Source organism: Vulpes vulpes, chromosome 2 (genome assembly GCF_048418805.1).
Source record: "Vulpes vulpes isolate BD-2025 chromosome 2, VulVul3, whole genome shotgun sequence".
NCBI classification, from domain to species: domain Eukaryota; kingdom Metazoa; phylum Chordata; class Mammalia; order Carnivora; family Canidae; genus Vulpes; species Vulpes vulpes.
In genome coordinates, this window is record NC_132781.1 from 151,155,901 (window position 1) to 151,174,282 (window position 18,382).

The 18,382-nt window shown below is 37.8% G+C and overlaps 1 protein-coding gene across 50 annotated transcripts in view; it reads right to left on the minus strand.

Moving 5' to 3' along the window:
- The window catches only part of EPB41 (erythrocyte membrane protein band 4.1), a 197,562-nt gene that overhangs the window by 12,636 nt on the left and 166,544 nt on the right, over positions 1-18,382 (minus strand). For 29 of the 50 annotated variants that reach the window (XR_012000087.1, XM_072750555.1, XM_072750554.1 and 26 more), the window contains one exon: positions 3,618-3,746. Coding sequence is in view for 49 of the 50 variants with exons in the window: in XM_072750555.1 (XP_072606656.1) it covers positions 3,618-3,746 (129 nt within the window). In the remaining variant the exon portion in view is untranslated. Of the gene's footprint in view, positions 1-3,617; positions 3,747-4,933; positions 5,384-18,382 lie in introns of all 50 variants that reach the window. The other 21 variants (XM_026014545.2, XM_072750538.1, XM_072750539.1 and 18 more) reach the window with 2 other exon arrangements.

The window sequence follows — 18,382 nt, forward strand, 5'->3', positions numbered from 1 at the left end:
AATTAAGATTCAAGTCTAACTCCAAAGCCCACATGCTTTATCTAGCACATCATGCTGGCTCTACACTTCACTTACACATGAGTATATTTTAAAATAGCTGCCTCCTTTTCCTGTTCTTATAGGGACTACACTCAAACCATGTGGGCTTTTGTGGGCAGGCTGGACCTAACAATTTTCATGCATATACTACAAAATTCGCTTCAAAACGGAATACGGTGAAATGTCAGTCTCCCACTCCTAACCACAGTCTTGTAGTCCCAGTCCCCTTCATTAGAGGCCACCCCTGCTTTTTGTTTTGTTTTGGGATTTTTTGAGTACCCATTCAGGGATAATATATTCATATACAACCCTCTTCTTTCCCTCCTATGAACAGCATATGATTTATACCATATTCCACCATGGATTTTTTTTTAAAGATTTACTATTTTAAAGAGGGTAGGTGGGGAAGGGGTAGAGGGAGAGGGAAAAAATCTCAAGCAGACTCCCCACTGAGTACAGAGCCTGACACGGGGCTCAATCTCACACCCTGAGATCACGACCTGAGCTGAAACCAACAGTTGGATGCTTAACCTACTGTGCCACACAGGTGCCACCCACCATGCTTTTTTTATCTATTAATTTATCACATAGGTTATTCCTATCAGAAGTGTTTTTATTTATTTATTTTAAAATTATTTTATTTATTTATTCATGAGACACACACACACACACACACACACACACAGAGGCAGAGACACAGGCAGAGGCAGAAGCAGGTTCCATGCAGGGAGCCCAATGTGGGACTCGATCCTGGGTCTCCAGGATCATGCTCTGGGCTGAAGGCAGCGCTAAACCGCTGAGCCACCCAGGCTGCCCTATTTATTTATTTTTTAAAGATTATTTATTTATTCATGGGAGACACATAGAGAGAGGCAGAGACACAGGCAGAGGGAGAAGCAGGCTCCATGCAGGGAGCCAATGTGGGACTCGATCCCGGGTCTCCAGGATCACGCTGTGGGCCGAAGACAGCGCTCAACTGCTGAGCCACCCAGGCTGCCTCAGAAGTGTTTTTAAATAGCTGCACAGAATTATATTAATTGGATATACTATAATTTCTTTAACCTGTTCCTTACTGAGGCTAGTTAGGTTGTTTCCATGGCAGTCACAATTTAAAGAGTTTTCTACCTTATGAAAGTGGTTCTTACATCCTCTGGTTAATGATGTGCACAATCTTAAAGTAATTTCCTATTCCTTCCTTCTTCAATCCCCTGTACTGTCAAGTCCTATTCATTCATTTCTGGCTCTCTTGACACAGCTCTTTCTTCTCATTTCCTCCAGCTACACTTCAGTTCTTTATAAGCATCTCTCCAGACCTGCTCTAGTCATATCCCTGTCTCCAGGCATCCCCCTACTTTAAAATATTTAGCACACAGCCTTAGGAGTCATCTTCCAAAAATCACTGCTTCAATGATGCTGCTTTATCACCCCTGCTAAAACACTTTAAACAACCTCTCATTATTTACCCAATTCCACACTATAGACACAAGCAAGATGAGGGATGCATACTAACAGTGACTGAGCATCCACGAACACACCAAACACTGTCCAGACATCATTTCACTTAATCCTCCTCCAAATCTTGCAATGGAAGGTGAGACTAGCCCCATCTGACAGCCAAAGAAACAGAGGGAGGGAGAGATTAGCGATTTGTTTAAAGTTATCCAACTAGCATGTAGTTGAGCTAGGATACAATTTCCATCTGCCTAATTGCAAAGCACGTGCTTTTAATTGGCAAGTGACACTGTTTCTTGAAAGGGATATCTCCTCCAGTTCATGGTGTGAGGATTAGCTGCAAAGATTTAGGTGAAATCACTCAGTCAGAGCTTCACATGGCCACCTTGTTCCTGTCATGCAGGCTTCAGCCAAAATGTGGCCTCCGCAGAGGATTTTCCTGACTATGCCAGCCTCAGAGGAACAACCTTTCATATAATCTCATATTCTCTAACTCTGTATCCTATTTAATTTCTTTATAGCACTTATCATGTCTGAAATTTGTAACTTGTTTATATGTTTTATTTGTTTCTCCTAACTATAATGTAAGTTTCAGTGACTAGGGCCTCTGTCTACTTTGTACATTGCTTTGGCCTAATACATAAATGCTCAACAAATATCTGTTTATATTTGTTTATCAGTTTATAGAAGGAAAACTTTTTCTACCTTTTGGCTTCTGTGAATAAAAAAAGGAAAAAAAATTCAACATAAAGCAACTCTTAGCTCATCCAAATTACCAACAATGGAGAAATTTTACTAAAAGTAAACAAAATTTTTATTTAAACAAAAATTTAAATACTTAAATTCTTGTGTGATTTTATTTTTTTATTTTTTTAAAAGATCTATTTATATATTTTGAGACAGAGAGAGAGAGAGAGAGAGAGAGCGTGTACATAAGCAGGGGGAGGGGCAAAGGGAGAAGCATATTCTCCACTGAGCAGCAGGGAGCCAATATGGAGGCTTAATCCCAGGACCCTGAGATCATGACCCAAGCCGAAGGCAGATACTTAACCAACTGAGCCAGCCAGGTGCCCCTTGTGTGATTTTTTTTTTTTAAAGATTTTATTTATTTATTTGAGAGAGAGAGCATGAGCAGGAGGGAGGGGCAGAGGGAGAAGCAGACTCCCTGCTGAACAAAGAGCCTGATGCAGGACTTGATCCCAGGACCTTGTGATCATGACCTGAGCTGAAGGCGGATGCTTAACCAACTAACCCACTCAGGCACCCCTCTTGTGTGATTTTAAATTTAATTGTAACAAATAATAATAATAATATTTTAAAGATTTGATTTTTAAGTAATCTCTACACCCAATGTGGGGCTTGATCTCACAATCTCAAGATCAAGAGTTGCATGTTCCTCTGACAGAGTCCTCCAGGTGCCCCATAAATTATATTGTAGCTGTTATTTATTTATACTTTCACACATGATGCTTAATTCAAGTCCATATAGTGTCATATCTTACATAATCTTCATAATAAAATAATGAGGCATGGGTGCCTGGGTGGCTCAGTCAAAGTGTCTGCCTTCGGCTCAGGCCCAGGTCATGACCCTAGGGTCCTAGGATGGAGCCTGGTGTCAGGCTCTCTGCTCAGCGGGAAGTCTGCTTCTCCCTCTCCCTCTGCCCCTCCCCCAGCTCATGCTCTCTAATAAAATCTTTTAAGAAATAAAAAATAAAATCATGAGGCAGATAATAACATCATGGGTGGGGAGTGGAGGGGGGTGGCAGGCAATCAAAGCTCAGAGACGTTCAGTTACTTGTAGTAATTGGACTAAGTAGAGGAGCCAGAATCTGAACTCAGGTTTGTGTGACCCAAAGCCCATGTGCTGAACCATTACACTAGACTGCCTTCCCTAACTGAATTGGGTGGATATAAGAAATCAGATGCAGGACAACTTTGCTTTTAATGTGTACTTTGGGACATCCTTAGATCATCCTTAGGGTATATGATATCTAAGATCAGTAATCTCTTCTAAAAGGAATTAACCCAGAAAAGCCTGGCATTATCTGTAGCAAATGATTGAGAAAGAAGGTTCTTTATTGTGTTTACTCCAGTCTTTGCTTCTGAAACATCATATCATGTCCCACCTGGGCAGCCTCATAAGTGATGGTCTTGGTTTCAGTGTGAACAATAGGGACATCTTTGGTTGGGATTTCACTCTTCACCGAGTTGGCAGTATCTGAGATGGTGACGGTTTGAGTCTTCACCAGGGGAGGCTGTGAAGCAGTAAAGAAACAATGTTACCAGAGTTTCCTGAAGGCCCTGGAGAACTAATCTTCTGACATTGATCTGATCAAAGTGATAGCTCTAGTCAAGCAAAGGGCTATCTCAACCTCTGCCCAAGACTTGGACACTATTCCAAAGTAGCCTTGACAAAGTGTCAAATCATGAGGGATATTAAAAAACAGCATTACTGTAATCATTTTCATATGCTTAATGGAAAGCTGTAATATACAAAACACTTTAGACTGACCTTCAGAATTTGAATATAAAATTGTTTGCCAAATAACAGTCACTTTTGTTTGTCCTTGTGACTGTGCCATTATAATTAAGAAAATTAGTCACATTTCCTCCACTAACTACAAATGGTAGTACATGAAACAGCAATAGCATTGGATTGCTTTATCCTGGAATTTATTAACTTCTTTCAAATCAATGTCAGACATTCACTTTGAATTTATTGAGAAGGAACAATATTTGGAAAACTGGAAAGAAAATCATCACTTCTACCACCACCTGCTGATTAATCTCAGAATTTCAGAAGAATGAACATTAGTGGAGTATCAAAGACTTCTTGTCCATCAGTTCACCTTGCCAAAGACTACAGATCACCCTAATACTACCATTTGATTGTGATAAAGTGGCCATCCACCTTAGCATAGATTAGTGCCTGTGAACATGGACGCCCTTATGAGTGGGGTCAGTGGGAGTGGTGGGCTGTACTATGTGGCGGCAATACATAAATAATTATTTGGGGTCTGAAATCTCAAAAAAGAAATCAGTTTTCAATCAGTCCCTCTTTTAATGAAGAGTATTTGAATTTTTTTTGGCATGGCCTCAGAACACTAATGGCTGTTCATCATAAGAGTCTCAGAAACTCGCTTCTTTATATAGCTCATACTTGAGCAAGGAAAAGAGAAACCCACTTAAACCAGCTTCATAGAGATAAATAGCTGGAATTTACCCTCAAGAGTTTTAAGTCATCAGGGGAGAAAACATTTCTAGCCATGGAGTTAATTCCTCTGAATAAATTTATTTGTAGTAATCAAGGGCTTTGACTTTTGATTCTGAAAAAAGCAGAGAGGCCACTGCCTTCACCACCACCACCACCTCCTCCACAGAGCAGATTCTGGCCCTCTCCCAAAGTGAATCATTAGACCTGCATCATTGAATAGGTTACTACCTGGAAACTTCGAATGAGGGTGGGGAACTGGTTACCCACATGAGAGTCAAGAAATGATCCATTTTGCTTTCCAAGTGGCTCTCCTGGTGTAACATGTTCTTCACTACTCTCTGCCTTTTTTTCACCAAGTTGTCGCTGAGAGGAAGCTGGTGATACTGAGAACTTTAAGGCACTGGCCTGTTCCTCCACTCCTATACATTCCCCACTTGAGCCTCTTGGCATTTCCTTAATATCAAGATAGCCAGCTGCCCCCTGCTCCTTCTCTTCTGTCTCCTTGCTGCTTATGGAGAGGGAGCCAAACTCAAAGCTTTGTGGAGACTCCGACAGGGTGGTTATTTGGCTCTTACTAGAGATTACAGAATGCTTGGGACCATCCCATTCAGAGTCAGGGTTGGTAGATGGCCCCTTTGTCACGGCAGCCACCTCCTCTGTGAGAATGCCATTCATATTCTACAAATGAATGAACACATACAAAAGCAAGATTAGGAATAAGTGGGGAATATAGTAAACTCTGAGAATCAACAATGGTTTTTAAGAGGTCTCAAAAATATTAGTACTAATATAAACCAAGAAACTTAGCTCCTAAGGTAGTTGAAAGGAAGAACTGCTGTTCACTATATTAGTGCTTAAGCAGTTCCGACCTCATTTTGGTCATATTTCTACAACCCTGTTAACTTGAGAAATAATTTTGATGAGCCTCACACAATACCAAGTACTTTGTGTTACTATGATCTTCCCTGGATAACACATATTCCTCATACTTAAAAGAGTTACTTTGCCATTCCTAAATACCTAACTCATTATTATGCACAGGGAACAATGCAATTTATCAGCCAATCAAAACATATTCACCAGGAGCCTGATCAGGATGAAAAACGTTTCATATCTCCAAGCCATAAATATCATCACACTAGCTTCTAATGGAGAACTTAAATCTTGACTTTGGATGGTAGGGATTAAAATACTGAATACATCCAGAAAAGACTTAATCCAATCATTGTCATGCAATTAAATATCAAAAGTACTGAGGTATATAATAAAAGTGACCCAGCAGCTGAGATAGATTTCTTCATAGATGAATGACCTATGTCTGACTCCTAAGAAGTAAGTCCTAGAAACAGTTCCGTCCTAGGCCAAGTGCCTCACACCATAGGAAAAACAGTACTTCCAAGAGATTGTGGATGACAAGATAACATCCCATGGATGTATGTAATCTTAAAGTTTAAAGGGGGAGATACTATAGGTAGAAGAGAAGGAATTCATGTGAGTAAAAAAAGAATATGAGCCATATGAAAAACTCACAGTCTGACTGAAGCCAAATGTCAGGAAAAGTAACCATGTACCTGTGCTCACCAGAAAGCCATGTAGGCCTGGAATTTTGGTAAATATCAACTTCCCATAGTACATACCACCTAGGAAAGGACTCTTTTAAAAAGGTGTTCCTGGAACCAGTGACACATGCCTGGATCAGCTCACATACGTTAGTACTCAAATCACGTTCTATGCATTCTATATTTTTAAAAATCACTGCTGCTCTTTAACTTGTAAACCAACCTACATGGTGATAAATATAAACCAGTGACCTATTAAGGTGAGAAAAGACGCACTACACTCAAGAACTTCAGGCCAACTTTACTTCTAAGCCATCTTGAAGCTGTCAACTCAAGAGCATCTCAGAGCAGAGTGGTACAAGCTGAATTCAGACCAGGCAGGACTGAATATGAATATTACATACGGCATGAAAAATGCAATTGAGAGGACAACAGAAACTGTTTCTGTATGCAGACGAATCAGAGGTACATAAAATATTCTTGCTAAGAGTATATGAATTTCCTCATATTTAAAATGAGAATAATACCTGGTTTGACTCATGGGGTTCTGAAGATCAAATATAATAATACATGTGAAAGCACTTTGTAAATTCTCAAGTACCATATAGAGTCACTTAATTCAACCAACATTCTGAGCACCTATAATATGCCAGGGCCTTACTTACTAGAATAAATTAGTTGTTATTATTTACACACTGTATTACTTTCTAGGGCACTTTTCTCACCATTTCTTTTGAGTCAGACAAGCTGTTAGAGCTGTCCAAAAATAGATTAACTGGTAATAAACAAATAGACTTTTTCAAATTGCTATATGCTAGCTCTAGCACTGTGAATAGCATATCCAAACCCACTCACATGAGAAAAACTTCACAGCTTTTCCAAACAATTTTGTCACAATTGAGAAGGCTGATTTATAACCAGGAAAATACCTAAGACAATCAAGTTCGAGCCAATTTTAGACCAGTCTGCTCAAGTGATACATGGTGGTCTGTCATCAAGAAGCCATTTGTGAACTGAACATTGCTTAGGCCAGCAACACCTGGCCCAAAATTGCCTACTGTTGAGTAAAATTAGATCGAGCAATCTTTTTTTTTTTTTCAAAGCATGTATGGTGGAGACCACAGATAAAAGCTGCAGCCAGAGTAATATCAATTCAACAAATATTTACTGATCAGTTAAAATGTGTTAGTCATTGGCAATAAAAGGAAAATTAATAACAGCTGGGTTAGATTACCACTTACAGCATTCTCACATATGGTCAAATGAACCTCCCCAGTTGGCTCTGTTGTCCAGATCTGGACAAAGCCAACTACTTACTGGACATCTTCCCAGCCATATGGAATGCAATATGCCCCACACTAAACTCATCTCTGTGGCTGCCTAGACCTGCCACCCCAACTTCCTCCATCATTTCTGTTATATTGGTAAGTGGCACCATTATCCATCCAGTCTTCCATGCCAGAATCCTGAAATCATCTTCAATGCCTTCCTTATAGTCACCCACCAACCCCCGTAAACTGCATCAAGTCATTTCCATTCTAGTCCATTTTTTCTTTCTTTTTTTTTTTTTTTTTAATTTTAGTTATTCGTTTGAGAGACAGAGATAGAGCAAGAGCAGGGGGGAGGAGACAGAGAGGGAGAAGCAGACTCCTCACTGAGCAGGGAGCCGATTCGGGGCTGGATCCCAGGACCCCAGGATCATGACCTGTGCTTAAAGCAGACACTCCACTGACTGAGTCACCCAAGCGCCCCTATCTGTGTTTGTTTCTATTCCCACTTTTAGTGTCTTCACTTAGGCTATTGTAATGCCTCACTTAGCTTACTACTAATGCCCTAAACAGTTTTTCTTTCTTGCTTCTTTCTTTCCTTCTTTCTCATCTCAAACCTTCTTTGAACACATCCTCTACTCTGCTGCTAAAGAATTTGTATTTCTAAAATGAAACACTGTGAACTTCATTTTGCAGCTTAAAACCCTTCAGTGGTTCTTCACTGCCTCTGGTTAAAGTTCAGACCCTTTAGTAAGACATAGAAAATACTTAAAAAAACAAAAAAAGAAAGAAAATACTTTAAAATCTGACTCCTATCTCTCCAGCTTCACCCTGTCATACCTCCACAGACACCCTTCTTTCCATTAATTCAAGACTATTTGCAGTTCCTAGAACAGAGCATAGATCTCTTTGCAACGCCCCCCCCCCCTTTGTAAATATTGTCAACATTGTTTCTTTTGCCTGGAAGTCCATCCTCAGCTCAAGTGTCAGTTCTGGAAGTTTTCCTCTAACTGCCTGAAGTATGCAGATGCTATTTGTCTTTTGTTCCTATTGCACCTTGTCATTGCTGATTTAATAATCTGTCTTTCTTATTAGACTGTGAGTTCCTTGGAGGATGGGGCGGGGTGGAGATAAGGACTTCCTGTGTTGGTTAGCTCTGTATCTCTAGTACAGTTTTTGGCACGTAATAGATGTTCAGTAAAAACTTGCTGAAAGTATATTCAATAAATCCAGGTAACTTGAGAACTTCTGCTTGATCTTGTGCTATTCAAAAACTGAAAAGGCATGCTTAGAAAGAACCTAAAACGTGGGAGTGCCTGGATGGTTCAGTCGGTTAAGCATCTGACTCTGGATTTTGGCTCAGGTCATGATCGCTGGGTTGTGAGTTCGAGCCACACTTTGGGCTGGGTGTGATTCTCTCCCTCTCTGAAACCATGAGAGACTCCTAACTCTGGGAAACGAACAAAGAGTTGTGTAAGGAGAGATGGGCAGGGGGGTTGGGGTAACTGGGTGATGGGCACTGAGGAGGGCACCTAATGGGATGAGCACTGGGTGTTACACTATTTTTTGGCAAATTGAACTTCAATAAAAACAAAAAACAAACAACAAAAAAAGATTCTCTCCCTCTCCTGCTGCCTTTCCCACACATTCTCTAAAAAAAAAAAAAAGTACATAGAAAGTGGCCTACTTGATCAGACCCACGGTCTCGTCCAGCATTTTATCTCCTACATCAGCAAAATAAGAGGAAAACTGATGTTATTCGTGTTCACAACATGCCAGGTAGGACTCTAGTCGCTTTAATGTGTTTTCTCACTTAATTTTTCACAACCTCACTATGAAGTAGTCACTCTGTATTTTATAGATGAAGAAACAGAGATTAAGCAACTCAGACCTAGCTAAGTGATGTAGATAGGGTTTAAAACCAAGTTGGTTTCTAGTTCTAAAATCCATTTCTTCCATGACAACAAAATATTTCAAGTAAGACCAGAGAACATGTCCTATTATGTTCAAAAGAAGGTACACCAAACATGACTATACTTTTGAGAAGTACCAAGACTGTCCAAAGTCCTCTTAGAGTCTGAATTGAGAAGTACCAAACTGTCCAAAAGTCCTCTTAGCAGAGTCTGATTTCAGTGTCCAACACTATACTTTTAAAAATAAGGAGAAGGCTGAAAAGCCAGAAGAAAAGATTGAAGCAAAAAGAAGATATAAAACTTCCATGACATGACTCCCAAACTTTGGCATACAACATAAGTGAGGAATGTTAACTGACAGTGTTGTGCCTTTAGCTATGACCATCAGCAAGGGCTAGTGGATTATATAAGATTCTGCACAACAGCATATACCTAATTGGCCTGGAAACTTTGAAGGAATCTCAGTGTATGAACAAATTTAGGACTGTGTCTGAACCTCCCACAGTAACTGACAAAATTGAAACTTAATGTGATTCAAAGGTGTTAATTCAGCCATTGCTTATCTAGACTGATGGGGGATCTAGAAGAAAGATGCTACAAGAGTAAGACCAGCTGCCTGTACAAAGTCCAGCCAGGCTATCTAGTTGGTTTCAAGTACAGGAGAAGCAAGAATGTTAGACAAATATTTAATTGAGAACACTATTGGAAAAATTTCAGTTTTATTTAAAAAGTGAATGGTTCCTGCTAAGTATGGTAATTCACCATTATCTTTGGGGTAAAAAAAAACAAAGGTTTTTGTTGTTGTTGTTGTTTTCTAAATTAGAGGTTTTCTTTTGAAAAGTATTTATCATAGAAGGATTATGTCTCAGGATCACCAAACCCTGTGCAGGTATGTGCTCCCGTGAGTTATAAATTACTGCTCCCTTGATTTAAAGATTCCAGACATCATTAAGGGCAGGAAGTGGCTGCTTTATTTTGTTGCCACTACATTAAATGCAATCCACAGTCTTTTTCTGTTCAGGTTATTTTTGAAGCAAGGTATTTATACATTAGACCAATGAAAGAACCATAGTTATGTTTACAAGACTATCTTATCCAATAAGCATGACAAAGAAAATAAATCCTGAAAACCTTCCTAAAATTTTGCCACGTAAGAAAAAAAACATACAATTTTTTTTTTTTTCCTGGAGGGGCCAGGTAGTAATTTTTCCCACACACATTTGACTGCCTGTTTCCTTCTTTAGTGAAGACTGATTTTACCTCTGGGTGGCAAAAGAAAAGCAATTCCTATCTGTATTAGAAGGAAGAAAAAAACCTGCTGTTGTCTCACTTTATCTTTCTATGTATTAAAATCCTGGGTACACAGATAAGGATCAAGAGAAGAACAGCATTATCACTCCCAACTTGCCATGTGATTTCAGGGAACTACTTTCACCTCAGGACCATAATTAAAATGTTGGCATGAGGGAAAAAGGAAAAGAAAAAGCTAACTTCAAAGACTAAACCTTCTCCCTGGTAACATGCTATGTTTTCTTTCTTATCCATTTAAAATTTTTATTTTCCTATGTGTATTACTACACACATGAAAAAGACTTCAAGGCATACTAAAATATCAGTAGTAGTAGTAGAATTGCAAATAATTTTTTAAAGTAAGTTCTATGCCTAATGTGGGGCTCGAACTCACAACCCCGAGCTCAAGAGTTGAAAGTTCTACCGACTGAGCAGCCATGGGAGCCCCAAGAATTGCAAATAATTTAATTTCTTTCTTTGTGTTTTTCTGTATTTCCTAACTTTTCTAAAATGAATATGTATTACTTTTGTTATTAAAAATGTTATTTAAAAAATAAAAAAATAAAAATGTTATTTAATTATTTTCTCATGCAAGCTTTTGTATCTGGTTTCATAAGTAAATGACTGATCTACAAAACTTGAAGAGTGTGGTAAACAATTTATAAAGTGCTCATCAGGGCAGCCCCGGTGGCACAGCGGTTTAGTGTCGCCTGCAGCCCAGGGTGTGATGCTGGTGACCCGGGATCGAGTCCCATGTCGGGCTCCCTGCAGGGAACCTGCTTTTCCTTCTGCCTGTGTCTCTGCCTCTCTCTCTGTGTCTCTCATGAATAAATAAATAAAATCTTAAAAAAAAAATAAAGTGCGGATAAATCCTCAATGTCCTCCAACCATTTAAAAACAGTTAAAAATAAGGGCACCTGGGTGGCTCAGTCAGTTAAGCATCTACCTTCGGCTCAGGTCATGATCCTGGGATCCTGGGATGGAGACCAAGTTGAGCTCCCTGCTCTCAGGGAACCTGCTTCTCCCCCTTTCCTCCCCACTCATGCTCTCTCTCACTCTGTCTCAAATAAAAAAATAAAATCTTAAAAAAAAAATGAAAACAGGGGTGCCTGGGTGGTTCAGTTGGTTAAGCGTCTGCCTTCAGCTCAGGTCCTGGAATCAAGCCCCATGTCGGGCTCTCTGCTGGATAAGCTCTTGCTTCTCTCTCCTTCTGCCTGCTACTTGTCTCATTTGTGCTCTCTTCCCTCTCTGCCAAATAAATAAAATCTTTAAAAAAGAAAGGAAAAAGAAACCTTAATAGTTTCCTAAAAGAAAAAATAGTTAATAGAAAAAATGATAAGTAATGTAAGCAATTGGTAACTTACATAAACATTCTGTTTTATAAGAATAATATAAAACCTTAGTAACTTAGCAAGTGGATTTTAAAAGTGAGTCAGTGATTATAGACAATGTATCTGGGTGGAAAAGAAATAGCTCAACTTTAAGGTGTAACTTCATTATATTTTAATGTTTTCTGTTATATTTTAATGCAGGGTGAGTGAAAATATGGTTCTATCAGTGATTTAACCCCTAAGTAGATTTTTTCATCAGATAACTCGCCTCTGAAATCAGTAAAGACACACAAAGAAAATTACTATTGTCTTGCCAGTCATGATAGCAACTGGCAATATAAAATATTAAAGATTGGGCAGCCCGGGTGGCTCAGCAGTTTAGCGCCGCCTTCAGCCCAAGGCCTGATCCTGGAGACCCTGGATCAAGTCCCATGTCGGGCTGCCCTGCATGGAGCCTGCTTCTCCCTCTGCCTGTGTCTCTGCCTCTCTCTCTCTCTCTCTCTCTCTCTCTCTCCCTCTCTCTCTCTGTCTCTCATGAATAAATAAATAAAAATCTTAAAAAAAAGATATAAAAAGAAAACTTCTTAAAAAAAAGAAAATATTAAATATCAAATAATCCTAAAACTTGATCTGAACAGTAACTCTGGATTAGTGATATATACTACAAATCAACACTATCACACTTCAATCAGAATGATTTATGTTTTTATTTTTTTGATTGAGTGTCCTGCATGCACCTAAGGCTTAAATCTTATTGTATTGAAATCAAGTATGACAGAATGACTAAACAAATTCAATAAACGGTTGTTTAATTGCCATCTCAGAAGAGAAAAACATCTTTGGTGCGATTTGGGAATACATGAAAGAAATAAGTGATTCAACCCCTAGGGTACTTAGATTTGGCTGAAGATATTGAAAATGATATGTAGAGATGGCAGTTAAATATATTTACACTAGACAAATTTGTCTTATGGTGGTGGCAATGGTAGGACCTTAGGGGAGAAGGCAATTTTTATCAGAGCTGGTCTCAAGATTAACTTACTTTTAATTTGTTGGTGCATTCTCAGGTATTTATATATATTTATATATATTATATATAATGTTACACTAGGCACCAAAATAAACCAGTCAGTAATGTTATTGAGTCCACACAAGCAGAATTAGACAGCTGACAGAACAATTTTGAAAGAAGACAATAATCATGTCAATTATAAAGCTAACCTCTAACAAGAGTCCTGGAATCAATATATGTTGAATTTTAAGTCTGTGAAAAAGGTGCTTTTCCCTAATATTGTATTCAATGTTTCCTTTAGAATACCTGTGAAAAAATTGTCTTCATATATGTCCAGAGGGAGGCAGAGAGAGAAGCAGGCTCCACGCAGGAAGTCTGACATGGGACTTGATCCCAGGACCCCAGGATCACAACCTGGGCCAAAGGCAGATGCTCAACCTCTGAGCCACCCAAAATAATTTTTTTGATGAAGCATGAATAATTATTAGAGATACAAAATGTCATTGGTTTGACAACAATATGTTTTTGGTTTGTTTGCTTCTGGATACCAATCTAGGTTTCTTTTGATGTTGTGTGTAAAGTTTGATCTAATTAATGGGAATTTAATCTATTGATCTAAATATCCCCAATAAACTACTATTAGGAAACTACTAATTATTTTTTTTAAATTATTTTCTTCTAAAAAGTTCAATTCCTTTTATTTATTGATTTTTATTTTATTTTTAAATATTAATATTTTATATATTTATATATGTAAATATATGTAAGATTTATAAACACGGGGCTTGAACTCACAACCCTGAGATCAAGACCTGAGCTGAGATCAAGAGTTGGATGCTTAACCAATTGAGCTGCCCAGGCACCCCTATTGAATGACCTTTATACCAGACAAAATCCCTGAGATCCCTGTTTCAAAGGCAGGAAAGGCCTCATTCCTCATCCTTATCTTCTGGTTCCTACACAGTGAAAGAGATCCTATTTAAGGTTCTGGGACATTGTGCAGGACTCAACTTGGGGAATTTAACTTAAGATAAAGGAGTCCAGCATTAATCAATTCATCAGTAGCTTCAGGATCTTAGAGAACCATTTTCTTTTCGAGAGCCATTTTTAATACTCAGTTTTATAAGTCATTAGGGTCTCAAATTCTAACCTTCTCTTTAATTCACACTCTGTAATTTTTACCACATTTTCATTTGGAGACTGAGTAACTTAGGAGACAGCTGTGGCATTACAGAATGTAACCGGACTGAAACATCAGAAGACCTGGGTTCTAGTTCCAGTTCTTTCACTTAAAAACTGATTATTCTTTGGCAGGCCTTTCAACCTCTGAGACTGTTTTATCATATGAAGCAAGAACATCACTGCTATGGTTTTTATGAGGGTTCACTACATAGGTGTTCACCGTGAAGTGACCGGCAAATACTAGATAGATACTATTTGTCTTTGTACTCTATTTCTGAAAATATTACTTTTTGCAAAGAAACATGAACCAGAGCAAGAAAGACACCTAGTCCCTACTTGGAAGTGTTTCTGAGCACTCAAAGTGGGCCAACCCTATAGATTTAACTAAGGCTGGTCCTCCTTTCAGTTCTCCTTATAGAGAACTGAACACCTGACTGAATTTTGAAGAAAGAAATTGTTACAGAATCTAAGAGTTAAAATAGGCATACTATAAGAATATTTAATAAATATTGCTGAGCCAAGATCCTCATGAAAAACACTGGATGGGCCATTTTTAATAGCTTTGAGATATGTACTGTTTGTTAAGAAAGAAAAATATTTCTGATTAGCCATAAAATTTACAACCATTTTAAAGCTTAATAGATTTACTGCTGTTTCTAAGCATAAATCATATCTATGTTATACTCGTAGATTTTTTTTCCTGAAATCATTGAATTTTCAGTAAAAAGAATCTAAGATTTAGCATACTACCTCTATAGTCACTTTCCACAATGGAACCCTAAATCTACCACATCTATTAAACTACCACTGGTTTTCAAATTCTCTTCATTCTATTTTACTATTCCTTTTTTTTTTTTAAGGTAATCTCTACACCCAACATAGGGCTCAAACTCACAACCCTGAGATCAAGAGACACATGCTCCACCCACTGAGCCAGTCAGGCGTTCCTCTATTTTACCAGAGACCTATGACTGGCCCTGCACATACTACTTACTGATATAATCAGTTCTGTAATGTTACCATCTTTGCAATGACTTTGTGGGTTGTTCAAATACAAATACCTCAAGGAAAGTCAATACACTAAACTGTTATCAATGTTTTTGTATGTCACAAAAAGGGGATTTAGGTATTCATTAGACTTTTTAATGAGATTTATATAATTTAAAAATGAATTTGATAAGAAAAAGGAAGTGAGCAGAAGGTGGCAATGGGACTGAGGGATAGGGTTGTGCACAGACACACATACACCCACAGAGCACATTACCCTTGCTTTGCAAACCCAGTAAGAAATGCTTTGCACCGCAAATGCCCACAGAACCAGCAGGAATCGAGGTTATCTTGCTAAGCACAGAAGGAAGATACCCAGCAGTAGTGTCCAGCTCCTGGTTCTTTACTAAAGTAAACAATAAATATTACAGTCACTTAACTTATCAACAATCTATTTAAATAATACCCCCAAATGGTCTGCAACATGCAAACTAAAAAATGTAGAATACAATCCTGATTAGATCAGTTAATTGCGAGTGCTCTGTTTCTACATTCTTCTTTTTAGCAAAACATGGCAAGTTTATGTTTCAGCAAAGAACGGCTTAAATGCCTTGGGGAAAAGCTCTTAAAAAACCAACATGTATGTCTTTATACGTTAATTTAATATCAGTATCTGTAATCTTATTCCTATTTTGAAAATTAATTATACTGGTGTTTCCTATGGTTGTATAATAATCAGTAGGAACATCAACCTGGTGATTTAAAAAAAAATTTGGTAAAACAAATGCTTTTATATGGGCACTTGCAATAAAAGATAAATCAGATGTGGGAAGAGCTTCTTTTGTAAAAGCCATGTATAAACAGCACATAAAGATGACAAGTCAAGCAGCAATAGCCCATTCTTCAGCCAAAAAAGGAAACGAATGAAGAAAGAACAAAAATCACTAAAAAGAAAATCATTCCCTGGTCCCCCACCAAGCCCCCAAAAGCCTTATAAATAATAGTTTTGGTACACTTTCTGTAGAAAACTCAGGCCAAGTGACAGTTTGAGAAAGGACATTAGATTCACAAACACTCAGGATGGGGATAAACTAACAACAGAGTAACCATGTGGCTAGCAAAAGATGATTTAAAAATTCTCTTTCCTCTCTAGTGTGCCATTCTCTATTTGCAATACATTTCTCTTCATTCTAAATTTTCTCTTAGCTATATCCACCCCCGCTTTTTTTTAAAAATAAAGTTTGTATGCTATTGGTCCTAGCTAGAAATACATCCTTGTAATGCTCACTAGCTTCTCCACAAAACTTGAGTTATTTTCATGGTTCACTGCTATTCTCTGGCATAGAAAGATTACATCTGAATAAAGGAGCTTACTTAGGAGATGTTGGTCTTTATCAAATTATAGTTGGTAAAACTGCTTAGTATAAGAAAATCACTCCATTACGCAGCCTCTCACAAATTCCAGCAAATGAAATTTGCCAATGACAGTTATCCTTCAAACATAGTTATAATTTCCTTAATAGTGCTGTTATTAGATTATCCCCAGAAAAGGTGACTGTAAAAGCAAACAGCTTCGAAATCAGTGCCTGATGCAAAATTTTAACTATTAGGTAATAGAAAATTTTGCCTTAACACTGCACTCACCAGCAAGGACTCCACAGCTCAAATGAGTGTTCTCAAACCTGAATAGAGCTATAGAAGTCAAAGTTTTCAGCAAATATTAAAAGTTATACTAAACATGTCTAGAAGACCAGAAGTCTTTGGTTGGTCAATTTTATTTCAAGATACTAAGAAGGGCTGAGATAGAGAAATGAAGATGGAAAGGAAGGAATTATAACCAGTACAAAAACTATGATCATTTAGTAGGGAACACAAGTATATTTGGCAGGATTTCTCAGAAGTCCCAATTCCAAAAATGATTAAAGACATAATAAGTACTTAAAAAAACATTATGCCCAATTTAATATCTAGAAAATAACATCTTGATTCCACAAAACTAAGTACAACAGGAAACTATTATTAGATATTAAGTAGCTATGTCTTCTCTTCCTGAAAAATCCTATAATATTTAAAATGGCTTTCCATGTTAACATTTTCAAGAAGTTCCTAAAAAGAACAAGGCTTTGAAGAAACTCTTCAAAATTTTTATACTACTCAGACATGGCCACAAAGTACATACTTTGAACTAATAAACAAACCACTTCAAAATGTTGAGTGTTGGTTTTAAGTAGTTACCTGGGTAATACAATAGAATCTAGAACTCTGAGAGTAACATTAGAGATAAGGTTTACCCAAGGTAAAGTGAAAGATAAAGTAGTATATACCTTCCGTTAATTCCACATTACAGGAGCACGCTCTCCTCACACCCACATATCCACACCCACTCCATTCTTCACTCTTCACTATGATCACGGTGGCAATACTGGATGGTTAATAACCACTAATTTGTAAAGTGCTTTTCAAAAAAACAAAAGACAAACTCAGCATATTAAAAATGCTTCTAACAGATGCAACAATTACTGTTGTTGTAGTGACTGATTAAGATGGTTAGAAGAAAGTTATTTTTAAAACTTGGTATAAATAAGTCAAATGAGTTCCAAGTTGATTTTAAAACAATATTCTTCTAAGAACTGATTACATGTCAAGGGTATCTCTGCTTTAGGACTGAGCAAAAGACAATTACTGGGACACAGAGAAGAATGAAAATGTGGAAAAATAAGGGAACTCTTCTAGAAACGCTGGCTGTCAGTATTTCTTACTGATCCTCTGAAGCAGAGGTTTCTTTTCGTTTTTTTGTTTTGTTTTGTTTTGTTTTGTAATGAGTATGTACCATATTGCTGGCTCCTATTTCCTTAATGACTACTATCAACCAGAATCAGATTTTCAATAAGATTTATTCGTGATAAATTTACATATTAACAGCAAATAACGTGAGAAAAATATCAAAGAAAACGTTCCAAAAGAGAAGTTCTTAGCAGATTTCTTCAGGCTTAAATATCTTGCTGAACTGCTAAGGGATAAACGATTTATTCAGCCTAGTATCAGAGCTAAAGCATCTTGGACCAGGGAAAGGAAAGGAACATAAGTTTATGGATTTATTAGAAAGCACCTCCCCCAAAGCTAAACACAGACCAA